This window comes from Thermobia domestica, chromosome 6, assembly GCF_964235325.1.
Source record: "Thermobia domestica chromosome 6, izTheDome1.hap1.1, whole genome shotgun sequence".
NCBI classification, from domain to species: domain Eukaryota; kingdom Metazoa; phylum Arthropoda; class Insecta; order Zygentoma; family Lepismatidae; genus Thermobia; species Thermobia domestica.
In genome coordinates this window covers 26931658-26945512 of record NC_137459.1, presented here as the reverse complement: position 1 = coordinate 26945512, position 13855 = coordinate 26931658, and the positions used below count along the sequence as shown (strand labels likewise).

The 13855-nt window shown below is 38.9% G+C and overlaps 1 protein-coding gene across 1 annotated transcript in view; it reads left to right on the top strand.

Annotated features, from left to right (window-relative positions):
• LOC145687899 (alkaline phosphatase 4-like) overlaps positions 1-13855 on the top strand; it is a 166149-nt gene that overhangs the window by 119163 nt on the left and 33131 nt on the right. Inside the window, exon 3 of the mRNA XM_081761442.1 lies at positions 7710-7930. Coding sequence (XP_081617568.1) covers positions 7710-7930 — 221 coding nt within the window. The remainder of the gene's footprint in view (positions 1-7709; positions 7931-13855) is intronic.

The following is a 13855-nucleotide window of genomic DNA, read 5'->3' as shown; positions in this document are numbered from 1 at the left end:
TAAAACACAAAAATAAATTGCATATTTTTTTTTTTTAAATCAATATTTCCAACAATAGTGCACGTTTCGAAGTGCAACTCGACTCAGTCGATTGCTGTACGGTATCAAAAACGAGAATTTTATTCTGATTTTTTTTTTTGTGTGTGTGTGTGTGTGTGTGTTTGCATCTCATTTTCAGTATTTTTTTCTTTTTTCGGATTATCTTCGATTTTCGCTATCTGCGGTGCCGTTGCCACCCAATTCCGCGGATAATCGTGGCTTTACTGTATTTTATATTGCTCACCATAGTTTGATACCAGCTGCAGATCTAAATTCATGCCTTATTAATCCATGTATTAGAACCACGCAAGTAGAACTTAAAAGATTGTAATATTAATATATCGAATCTCATGAACGAAATCGCATAAATTGAACCAAATCGCATTTTTGAATTCTGTTTTATTTTTTTTCTTTTATTAGTAATATATAACTAGAGCGATTATTACAGCTGAGTTCGTTAATAAATTGAATTTATTAATATCTTCATGGTTAACGGTGGCTAAACATATCCATTTTTCTATTAAAACAAGGACTGTTAATTGTAGAATGCTAGAAATTACACCTCGTGTCATTAGATGGCAGCATGCGTCGTTCAACAGCTGACATCTACCGGGGAAAATTGAAATTTCTAAGAGCGATCCTGTTTACAGTTTCAGGCCGCGGTCGCTCAGTAGTTGCCCTCCCCGCTGGTCTAGTGACTGGCACATGCGCTTTTGTTGTTTGGGGTCCCGGGTTCGATTTCTGATGGGAAAGCCTTTGGAATTTTAACTGTCTTCGATGTTTCTGCGTTCGTGTCCCTGTCTTTCTAGGTTAATAGAAAAACGAGTCAAGCGAGTAAAACAAGTAGAAACCTAGTAATAGTTAAGCAAGTTAATGAGACACGTTCGGTAAATTAAAGAAATAAGTGGTAGAGCGTTCACATCTAGTGCATGGGGTCCTTAGTTCGATCCCAGCTCCCGCCAGGTGAGCTTTGTGGTGGACAAACATTTTGTGCGTGATTTTCTAGAGATTCTCCCGTTTCCTCCCACTTTCTTCATTCCACCATTTCATTTATTTCTCATCACTGTCTCATTTAGCCTAGCTGGCATAAACGTGGGACGTAAAACTTAAAGATGTCATTTTATTTTCATTTCATTTTTACAGGTTTTTAACAGTCTATCATTTCCAGAGATGTTCACCCCCGCGAGGGTGGCCCTCTCGAGGGCATCCTCACCCTCACGTTCCCTCGCCCACAGTGACGCGAGAGCGAGGGAGCGCGAGGGCGAGGACAAGTTTCGGCAGCGAGGGCGATGGTGCGCGAGGGCAAGCTTCGATGGCGAGGGTGAGGGTGCGCGAGGGCGAGGACAAGCTTCGATGGCGAGGGTGAGGGTGCGCGAGGGCGAGGAAAAGCTTCGACGAAGAGGGTGAGGGTGCGCGAGAGCGAGGACAAGTTTCGGCAGCGAGGGTGAGGATGCGCGAGGGCGAGGACAAGCTTCGATGGCGAGGGTGAGGGTGAGCGAGGGCGAGGAAAAGCTTTCACCAGTCAGAATTTTTAAACTATCCTATCTCTTCAAGTCAATAATTGTCTGTTTTGCATTATTACTTTTCAACCACAGAGCAAAATAATTCAGTCACTCTACTCCTGTTTTAATGATGTATGGCTGCGTGTAACAAATTGTTGCGAGGTCCTGGGCAAGAAAAGTTTGTGATCGCCCTTTCAGTTTTTAATTGCTAATTATAATAAAATTTCTGGAAATCAATTAATCTACACATTTAATTATTTGTGCTAAAGAAAATAAAGGTTTGTTCTCTTACTTTCCCGTTCCACCATTTCTTTCATCATCATTAACTTGCAATTTCATCCATCTCCTTTAGCAGTTACATAACTCTGGGGCGCTAAAGATTTCATCTTTTCTTTCATTACTACAATCTTAAAGTTTGCACGACATTATTAATTGTTGAATTGGTGGATTTATAAAAGTCAGTGCTAAATCATTTTATGCTCGATAATCTTTCCAAGGTCCCTGGAGGCGCTAAGCTCTGAGCGTGTCATTTAGGGAGGAACGGTGGCTCAGCGATAGAGAAATTACCTTTGTTCGAAGGGTCGCATGTTCGATTCCCATCCAAGTAAGTTCGTGGTGGAGGACATCGTGTTCGTGGGTTTTCTGGGGATTCTCCAGTTTCCTACCACATTCTCATTCAACTATTTCTGTCATCATTCACTTCTGTCTCCTTTAGCATTTAGCTTGCATAATCGTGGAATCTTAAACTAAAGATTTCATTTTTCATTTGCCTTTACATATTTGTAGTGTAAGAAATCCTTGAGACAACGTTTGAAAGATATCATTTCATAATTGTGGGAATTACTGAAAGTAAACTTTCCAACAATGATAGCTGCCAAAAATGAACCAAGACCAAAGTGATAAAGTCCACAAATTGGCCCCTAGGGTAGTTTCTTAAGAAAAAGTTTCATATTTATGGCAATTATTGAAAAAAAAAATTAAAATTTTAACATTGTTAAGGTAGGACAAATGTATCTCTATTAGTGGTGAATATTAACAATATTTGAGCATCGAAATTAACCTTACAAGCACATTGACACATTTAAGTTTATATTTTAAAATACCAATTAACTTAGATTCACATTCAAATCAATGAAGTCATTCATGTTATAGGTTAGAGTGGGTATATATTTCCGAGTGATAATTCAACAATAGTGTTCTGAAGTATTTTATTTGTTTGCTGACGGAGTTTCAAAATTAAGCTCTTTAGATCTTTCTCTTTGAATTTGTTCAAATTCCTCAGTTACGCTACATACATCAGGGATGGCCAACGTGTTGACTGTCAAATTCTGACAGATAGTCCGCGGCAGTCACTCTACCGCCACTCATCAAACCTTGATTTCACCGTCACCCTCAGGAGAGCCGCCCTTGTGTGGCTGAATACTTATGCTTGCATCGTAGTTCAAGGAACATTTTGAAGTAAAGGCATTGGGTACTGTTGATAAATGATGTAAACGTCACTATCGACCGAGATCTCCATTGTAACAGTTGTTCCATTTTAGGTGTTCCACAGTAAGTTATACGATGATATGTTTAGTTTCCTTTCTTTAGGACGTATGTTAAGCAAGGGCGGATCCAGGACGGACTTCTGGTGGGGGTGGTGGGTTGTAATACTGCTACTTAGAGCTACTTTTAAGAGCTCCAAACTCTGGGATGCGTTTTATTTGTATATATAAAATAAAGAAGTTTCCTCTTCTGGGGGGGAGCGATCGCCCCGATCGCAACCCCTGGATCCGCCACTGACGATAAGGAAATTATTCAACAAATAGGTTGAATAATTGATGCTCTGATCCTCACGAAGGAGGCCCTCTCGAGGCCTCCTCACCCTCAATTACCCTCGCCCTCAATGATATGAGGGCGAGGGTGCGCGAGGGCGAGGAAAAGCTTTGAGCACGAAGGCGAGGGCGAGCGAGGATAATAGACAACTCCTATCGCGAGGGCGAGGACAAGCTTCGATGGCGAGGGTGAGGGTGCGCGAGGGCGAGGAAAAGCTTCGACGAAAAGGGCGAGGAGAAGCTTCGACAGCGAGAGTGAGGGTGCGCGAGGGCGAGGACAAATTTTGGCCGCGAGGGCGAGGGTGCGCGAGGGCGAGTACAAGCTTCAACGGCGAGGGCGAGGGTGCGCGAGGGCGAGGAAAAGCTTCGATGGCGAGGGTGAGGGTGCGCGAGGGCGAGGAGAAGCTTCGACAGCGAGGGTGAGGGTGCGCGAGGGCGAGAACAAGTTTCGGCAGCGAGGACGAGGAAAAGCTTCGACGAAAAGGGCGAGGGTGTGCGAGGGCGAGGAGAAGCTTCGACAGCGAGGGTGAGGGTGCGCGAGGGCGAGGAAAAGCTTCGACGAAGAGGGCGAGGGTGCGCGAGGGCGAGGACAAGTTTCGGCAGCGAGGGTGAGGGTGCGCGAGGGCGAGGACAAGTTTTGGCCGCGAGGGCGAGGACAAGTTTTGGCCGCGAGGGCGAGGACAAGCTTCGACGGCGAGGGCGAGGGTGCGCGAGGGCGAGGACAAGTTTCGACAGCGAGGGTGAGGGCGCGCGAGGGCGTTGGAAAGTTCTATTCGCGAGGGCGAGGGTGAACGAGGGCGAGGGCCAACTGCTGCTGCGAGGGCGAGGGTGAGTGAGGTCGAAGTAAAATGAACATCTATGATCACTTCTTCCTTGATCATTGATTTACACCTTCCATTTAGCAAATAAATAAATAAATACAAAAATGGTTATTCGTACATATTTTTGTTTTATTGTCTTGTCCTGGATTCAATTCTTGGTGGAGAGGCAGAATGTTCACTGTTGATTCAATCGTGAGGCAATTGAGGAGACACATGCATTACGAGAGATTGCATTCTAGTCTAGATATAACAGAATAGATGAGCTGACAACAGATATATCAAAATAAAAGGCGTCTGGCACGTCATAGATTTCCTTAGATTGTAATACGAAGGAATTTGCTTGTTATACCCATAGACAATGTTTTTACAGGTATACTACACGAGGAACTTTGCTCACCTCTCCACCCCCTCCCCGTGAAGCGACGACAACTTATATTGCGACAAAATGTCACTATTGTGCAGTACACATCCTTTAGCAAATAAGTGTCCCTGTGCAGCCACGTCAGAGTTTGATTTTTCCTTCCCTCACGAACACTTTTCTTTAAAAAAAGCTAACACGTTGTTAAGGGCATCACTCTGGATAGTCCCTATGTAAAGGGTTCTCTCATGCTCAAAGCTGGATGAATGCGTTTGCATGGTCACCTGAAGTCATCACAAAGAATATATTCTCAAATTTCCAGCACATGAGAGATGGGTGGAGGAAATATTGACACCTGTAATCCCTTAGCAGATATAAAATAATCTGCTTAACCATAAAAAAAAAACAAAAAGAAATTAAAACTAGAATTGGATTTCATAAGAAATTTGACACAGTTGAACCAAAAAAATTATTTAGATAATTAATTTTAATCTTCTTTTACAGAAATCAATATCCTCCTCCCACGTGAGTTCATATTTTATAGTCGTCTTGCCCCTTTGACGACTTCCCCTGGTTATGGCCTTTAGAACTCAATTTTCTCTGCCATCCCCTTACCAGAGGATCTTCTATCATCAGATAAAAATTTAAATGAAGACTGGGAAAGAGTGTTCACAGCCTCTCCTGAACCCGGCCAAGCGGCACATCTGAAAGAGAGATAAGCAAATATACAATGGTACTCACCTCTGCCTCCAGGAACATGGGCATCTAAAAGATCACCACTCCAAGCTAGATTTACGAATATCTATTTATTTGAACACTAAATCACGGACACTAGCAAACACTATACATCTTTTTATACACAAAAAAAACTGATCTTTGTAAGAAAATAAATGAGGATCGATCGATCATGTGTGCACTTTATATTAAGCCCTTTAAAAAAAAAAAAAAAAAAAAAAAGAGAGAATTACTATTTTCACTGTCATTGTCACTACACTTTCACTGTATGTAGTCCTCTTCTCTTCTGGAATTAATCTTCGTCACTCCAGTGAGATACTATTGCTTTCGATGTGTTTTCTTGTATTAATCTTCTGGACGATGTGATTTTCTATCCTCAAGATATTCGATGTTACCACCTTCCATTTACTACGTTAGCATGATGATGTAGTTTTTTTTTTTTTTTTTTTTTTTTAATCTGTTAGGGCATTTCTAGCGAAGTCCTTCTCGCCCTGAGATTTTGTCGTCTTGTCTATCAAGAATTAATAACGCCGAACGAACACAAGATGAAACAACAACAGGCTAGTAGTTACACTGTTCATTACACTTCACCTGATTCAAGTTTCATGTTAATTTATTGGCTGAATTTCACTATCGGTTATCAAACAAAATTAATTTTCTGAAAAGTAACGATAATCAATAGTAACTGATCGTTATTATTAATATAATTATAGTTTTTAATAGTGAAACACTTTGTTGAGAGTTTTCGGCGTGTCAATCATAGCGTTAACTATACACTATCTGGACCGCACTTTATAATCAGAACTAAACACATCTTCCCACGAAAATGATTCTGTGCTTGAGGTGAACGGACCGGTGGTTAACTAAGAACTAACTGTTTACCCCTTGAGCTACAGTATTTACTTCCGCTGGTTGTCTCTCAAAAGTCGTAGAGACTCTCTCTACCTTCATTGTTTTTGGGGTTGTTGACCTTATCCCCTTTGTGATGTGCCACCCGCGTTGAGCCGACGACATTTTGACAAATTTGTAAATAATTTAAAATTTACATACTGTCACTCCATTTTCTGTATCTATACGGACACTTAGAGTTTATCCACACACTCCCAGTATGTCTTTTATACCAAACAATTATTACAATTTTATTAAATCACAATTTTATATCTTGTTTACTAGTCGTGGAGACCCGTTAGGAATCTCCCAGCAGACGTTTGGTGTCTCTGGTGTTTAGTGCACTCTAGCGGCTCTAGCGGCAGGTTCTAAAATTACCTTCTTGCAGGCGGGAAATGGTGGACTCGTCTGCTTCTGTTTTTCCTTTTACATTTTTTTTAAATTGACTATGAAATGTTTACATATAACAAATAATAATCAAACATATAATAAAGTATATGAGTAATTTACTTATTTTTGTAGGTCCTTGGAGTTGTCATCTTTTTCGAGGTTAGATAAAGAAAAAAAAACGTCTTGGTGGTGAGTTGTCTGCTAGCTCCCCCCTCCAGACATACCACTCGACACCCTCCAAGGGTGGCTGAGAAAAATCTTTGCGAGTGAATTGGAATCATGCGGGAAACAAAATACGATACAGGGTCGCGTAAAACATTTTTCTTAACTGGTATCGGAATTTCCAAGAACATTTTAATATTAAATATTACTTATTAATAATATACTCTTTAAATCTGGTACTCCTGACATAAATGCTATGTTTTCTTTCTTTTTTTTCGGTCAGGCTCGCTTACCAGACTAACGGTTTTCCTCAGAGGTGTGAAAATACAGGTCAAATTGGATTTTTCACACTTATTGTCACAAAAATTTAGCATTAAAGTGTGTACCCGCAAACAATAGAGTTGAGTTTGGAAGTAACAATAGTTGCTAGTCAATGCTTCTAACTTCATTTCATTTCTCCAATTTCTGTTCCTTATAGAATATATGTTATAAACCTGCTTCTTTTTGGACATGCCCATTACTTTAGGTTAGCAACTATGTTAGCTCAAAGGTTATTGAACTCTTGGCTTCTCGAATTTTCCTGTTGTGTGATGTGAAAGTTGAAATTTTGTGAAGATGAGGGCTTCTTAGACAGAGATTTTTTTTTTTAAAGTAATACGTTTAAACTCTAATATGAATATCATTTTTGAATATAAATACATCCATTTATACCTATTTATGTGTCTGAATTAAACCTAATATAATTAAAATTATTACTTAATTTGGCTTTTAAATTATATTAAATTATATATGTAAATTACTATATTTACATTTTGATATGCAAAACAGTTGGTGGGGCTGGCAGCTTACAACGTAGATTTTCTTTTTGTTTTTCATCTGGATCGTTTAGTGCAGAACTGTTAACTTATTCACTGTTTATGGAAGAAATTGGTAATGAGAGAGAAAATTTTGACTAATTCCTTTTCTTTTTCTTTCTTTTTTTGAACTTTCCTGCTTCCAGATGCCAAATTTTGGAGATCTCTCGGTGAAAGCCAACTAAGACACTCTATTGAGAATAAGATAAACTTAAAAAGAGCACGCAATGTGATAGTTTTTGTTGGAGATGGAATGGGAATCACCACGATCACCGCTGGAAGGATCTACAAAGAGCAGCAACAGGGACATAGTGGAGAGGAAGGATACCTCAATTTCGAAAAATTTCCTAATGTTGGCCTTGTGAAGGTGCAGTAACACTTTAATTATTTTACTAACAATAGCTAATATTCTTTATTAATGAGTTAGACTAGAGATTCCACCAACCAGAAGAAGGAAATGGTTTTAGATGAAAAGTCATTTATTTCAGTCCCTCTCTTAATTTTGCCACACGTTTCCATCACCGGCATCATTTTAAATTTTGCTTGAGGTTGGAGGAATCTCTTATATAAAGTTTTACCTTCCCCATTGATATGTTAATCAAAATATAATTATTTATAGTCAAACTCAGGGGTGCAACTAACCCCCTTCAATCCAAAATGACACTCCCTGGTTTCAAGCATTGTCTTCCGTACAAATACAAGACACGACAAAGAGAAAGAGGGAAGATAGAAAACTGGATTAACTGCTTCATGTAAAAATAAAGTAATTTATCAAATTTATGAAGATACAATGATATTGTATATCTGACATCTGTGAATTACTTCCATTTCTAATTGTAGCTATTTTGGACAACGGTGCTTGAAAGTGCACAATATGTTATGAAGAAGAAGAAGAAGAAGAAATGTAGAATATATGTTGAGATAGATTGATGTTCATGTAATGGTAGTTGCTGTAACTAGAGATAGTTATTTGTTTCGTGTTGCTATGACAACAGAAAGATTATTCATTCAATTTTGAAAATAAGAAAGTTATTCGTGCTATGCATTTGACGTGCCTAATTTTCAAGGTATGCAGTTATTAGAATTTGCAATTGCATATAAAAATTAGTGTTGAATCGTGTTGACTTATCTAGTGATTCGAATTGTGGGCAATATATGTAACATAAAGACAATAAAAAGTATATAAATAACGTTACATATTATAAAGAAAACAAATTTCAGCTAAATACAGGGTCCGGCAAAAAAAAGTTAGCACAGTTAGCATACATATTTAATAAACCTTTCAACTTGTGAACCAGAAGTGCTAATACAGATAAACATTATGTCGACCATTGAACCTATGGCTTTTGAATACATGTTTTAGGTATAGAGCGTATCACCGCAGAAATGCTTTGTTGAAGATTATATGTGTCTCACGGTTTCGTTGCCTACACACGCTTCTTTACCATCCCTCATAACCAGAAAGAACATGAATTTAGGTCTTGTAATCTTGATGCCCATGGTAGTAGACTACATCGGCCAATCCATCGTTGACCAAATGTCCTGTCCAAGAGACTACGAACATCCGCGTAGTAGTGTGTGGGCGCACCATCTTGTTCAAAGTAACCGCATGCGGACATTTCTGTTGCAAGATTGTTTCCCACGTAATGAGTTAGCATATCCAAATGGGAAGACCAGTTACCGTTGCAATCTTAGAAAATAGGAACCCACTATTCCCAATAGAAACAGCACACCATACGTCTCTCTTCGGGAAGTCCCATGTGTGTTCCCTCACTTCATACGGGTGTTCAGTAGTGCAAACCACAGCTATGTTCGTTAACACGACAATTAACATGAAACGTTACCTTGTTTGAAAAGAAAAACCGTACAGATGGATCTATTCTGGTCATTTCCAGTAATATTTCTGCTACTTTTACACGGGCAATTTTATTGACGTCAGTAAGTGCTTGTACAATTTGGATGTGATACCGTTTCAAGACCGTCAAAGAGATCGTTCAGGTATTCTTGTTTCACATTTTAACCGAGAAAGTTACTTTTTTCGGATTATTAACTATGGATTCTTGCACCCTTGCAATGTTGTACTCAATTCTGACATTTCTGGGTGTTTGCTGTTACTTTGTAATTATTGACCACAACACCGGTTTGTTCAAATTTATCATATACTCGCCGAATGGTTAACATACATGATGAATCTTGTTTGTACCACATTCTAAACTTGTTTCTCATTACTGTAGATAATTGATACACTTCCATCGACACTGGAGTCTTCTTTCGTTGCTCGAGACATAATCGTGTGGTCGTCTTTTATCTGAAAAGAAAAGAAGAAAACATTTCATATTAGTGGTAACGTTTTTTGGCCGGGTCCTCAATATACGAAGTAAATTAACTTCAAGTATGATACATATACAGGGTGGAAAGTTAACAACACCGAAAACCTTTGGGAGGTGATTCCTTATATAAAATGAAAGAAAAAAGGTCCAATAAACATGGGTCGAAAAACGTTTCCTTTCAGAGTTTTGAACCACCGAAAACTCGAAAAATCACTTTTCAAAACGCCGTGGCTTAGAAACTGTAGGACCTATCCCAAGTGGTTTAAGGACTTACACAGGAACTAGTATGCGCTCTAGCTTAATATCCATGTTTTACTGTCCTCCGTTATCGGCGAAACGAACTGTAAAAAGGAAATTGAGGTACAGGAATACTTCTTTAAGTACTGAATGGTGCGTTCGTTTCGCTAATACCGGTGAATTCTGAAACATGGATATTTAGACAGAATGCGTAACTAGTTCCTGTATAATTCCTTAAACCGCTTGGGATAGGCCCTATAGTTTCTAAGCCAGGGAGTTTTGAAACGTGATTTTTCGAATATTCAGCGGTTTATAACTCTGAAAGGAGACTTTTTTCGATCCATGTTTATTAGACCTTTTTTCTTTCATTTCATATAAGGAATCACCTCCCAAAGTTTTTCAGTGTTGTTACCTTCCACCCTGTATATATTGAGAGAGATTTATTCTTCCTGAAACTTCAGAGTGATTTCTCATTGCATTTTTCATCATTTACTTCACAAGTATCAATATGGGAGAAACACATTTTATTTTCCTCCGGTCTTCTAGGAAATTTTCCGTGTAGCATTTCACATCGTCCTGAATTCCTCTACTTTTCCTCCTAAGAAAAATTGAGCGGTGTTTTTGCTCACAAAACTGGTCTTGCTCAAGGAGAAGGGCATGCTTGATGTAAATCATAAATGAAAGGAAAACATACACACACACACACACACACTTATGAGAGAGAGAGAGTGAGGGAGAGAGAAAGGTTAGAATTACATTTGCAGTCTCATATATACTAGCTATGTGATCATGATGTTCGCAGTGTCTGGCGGTTCATGGGTCAATATATTGGTGACCCATTCCATCATTACGACAATCAACAAATTATTGTTTATTACTACCCAAATTGTAGCTCTATATGTAATATGTTTATTTTTCTTTCTCATGATTTTTTTACTTCAAATATAATACGGCAGGGGTGCCCACAAAGGGGGGCTATGACCCAAACTGTGTCATTGAAATATTTGGGGGGGGTTAAAAATCTATATAAATATGTTTGAGGGGGTGTAAACATGAATCGAAAAGATTTTTTTTCATGGAAGAACACCTACGGATAGACAATAGACAATTGAGGGGGGTGCGTCATGGACATGAGGGGGGTGGGCACCACTGTAATACGTACTGTTCTTTCGATTATATAAAGTGGTTTTGTTTTAGTTGAATGTTAAGAATAACCCGTTTTGAAAGTTTTATCCAATTTGTTAACTCTTTTAGGTTTTGTGCTTCCCCACTACCCGCAATTCTGGTGAAGCAACGACGACTTCACTTTTTGATTCTGATTCATGTTTTTTTTTTTTTTTTGGTGGGGGGGCAAAAACCACACGTAGAAAAGTAACAAACTTTGGTAGGAGGAAACGCCACGGGAAATGTCCACATAATGGTGTATATATATTACAGCCTTAACTATCATTATGAACCCTCAATTTTTCGTTGGTTTAGACTTTTACAAAAATAAACTCTTTTATAGGCAAGATATGAGGTCATTGGAGTAAGTAATTAGAAATTTGAACTAATAAGCGTTATTAAATTTGATTTCTGGGCTTTCGACATCTATGCTAATGTTAGCTCGTCACGTATGAGAGATGGCATCCCTCGCTTTCCGGGTAATCGGGGAGGACGAAAAGATTGGGAAGGAAGGAAGTTGCCTGGGACCATTATGTCAGATACCATTTTGCCTGGTGGGAATGATGAGAACTCAGGAAAACCTCATTTAGTATGGGTGAACGGGAAAGGCTTTTAAATCTTTCCGACCGAATGTACCCACCAGGAATCCAACCTAGGGACCACTCGCACGAAAGGCAAGAACGTTAGCGATTACGCTACACGGGGCTTATATATGTTTAGTACGTTTTCCTAAATCTACTTCTTAACATTAGGATCAACAATTGCTTCATCACCATTGTTGTCACCGTCACTTCAAGTTATTTTGTGGTTGGCTATGTTTCAATTTAACTCCCTTCTCAGCACCGAGGGTACATGAGACGTGAACCTACAGCTTACTATGGGCTCCAAACTACATGAGTCGAGCCCAAATCCCTAGAATCTAAAGCGTGTATGCTAACTATATATCGACAAGGAAGCTCGGAGCTTATTTCATCTTTACTAATGTAACGCAAATAGGTATTACAAGGTTGTAATATTAGTTCGTCCGTTACCCTACACGATAACTCATGAACGAAACATTATTATTTTATTTTATTTCATTTTTTGCAGTAGATAGCTAGAGCGATTTCATTAATAGTCAAATTCCTTACTATCTTCACGTTCAACAGCGACTTTCACGATATTTATCAATATCTCAACGTTAGATGGCAGCAAACATTATCCAGCGGTTGACATCTACCGGCTGAAATTGAAACTTCTAGTGCGTGATCCTTTTTAACGTCTACTAGAGTCACTGATAACGGTGACTTTAACCACAGTTATTCATATCCCATTTTCTACTATTGAAACAAAAGTAGTAGAAATTACACATCTCTCCGATAGATGGCGGCGGCAAACATCCTCCAGCGGTTGACATCTACCGGATGAATTTGAAACTTCTCTTATGTCATCATCTTTACTGCCTATCATCAGAGTTAACGTGGCAAGAGATAACGAGATGATGTTTTCTGAAATCAATTTTGCGTCTCAAGAAGAGGTTTCACCTTCTCCTTTAACCTTCTGTTTAAATCGGAAGTGGTTGAAATTTCTCATTTCCGGTTTTCAATTCATTGTTACGGAACAAAACGATAATAAGTAAGAAACGGTTTAGTGTATCCATTTAGTGTCTCAAGGGAACGTGCTGTCAAAAGTTGCAACATTATACCCAAACCGGAAGTGCTTCAAATTTACTAGTACTTCCGGTTTCAATACTGATTTCCATAGAGGAAAAAAGTAAGATGTCCAGCAGCGGCTTTTTGTAGTCTATTCAGCGTCCCAAAGTAGCTTCCATTTCCTCCGTTAAACCCCTATTTAAACCAGAAATGGATGAAATTAACCATTTCCGGTCAGTTTGATCGTTGATCACCGTAGAGCAAAAATGATAATAGACAGCGAGTAGTTTTTTTTATGGATTCAGTGTTCCAAGAGTAAATTCCATTCCTACCTTTATTTCTCTACTAAAACCGGAAGTGGTGGTGTATTTTTATCTCGACCGGTTTCAACATTCATACCAATAGGACAAAGTGGGAAGTTGTAGAAGTTTGGCACTACTTCGGTTTTAATTCTGATTCCATTAGAACAAAACTGTAATACGTCACCATTTTTTTTGTTTTTTTAAAAAAAAATACGGAATCAGTGTCTCAATAACGATCCTATCATAAAGCTTAACCCTTTTTTGCAACCGGAAGTTATAAAGCAAGGACTTCCTGTTTAATATTCAATCTGCTTTGTTTGGAAGGGTACCGCAGTTTTACATTGTCAAACGTACCTCACTTCTTTTAATATGGTATTGGTATCTACTAGGGAAACTAGCCAGATCTCCATCACAATGTACTCATGTGGTTTGGATCCCACGCTAAGCTGTAGGTCCAAGTCACATGTAGCCTTTCTGCTGAAAAGGGCCATTAAACTGAAAATGAAATAAAGAAAATCCACCACAATGTAGAAACAATAACTTTGACGCGATGAAAACACATGTTCGCTCTTGGGAGGTTGTTATATACAGTAGTTAAGAAATCTAAATTGAAGTTGAAATAAAATTT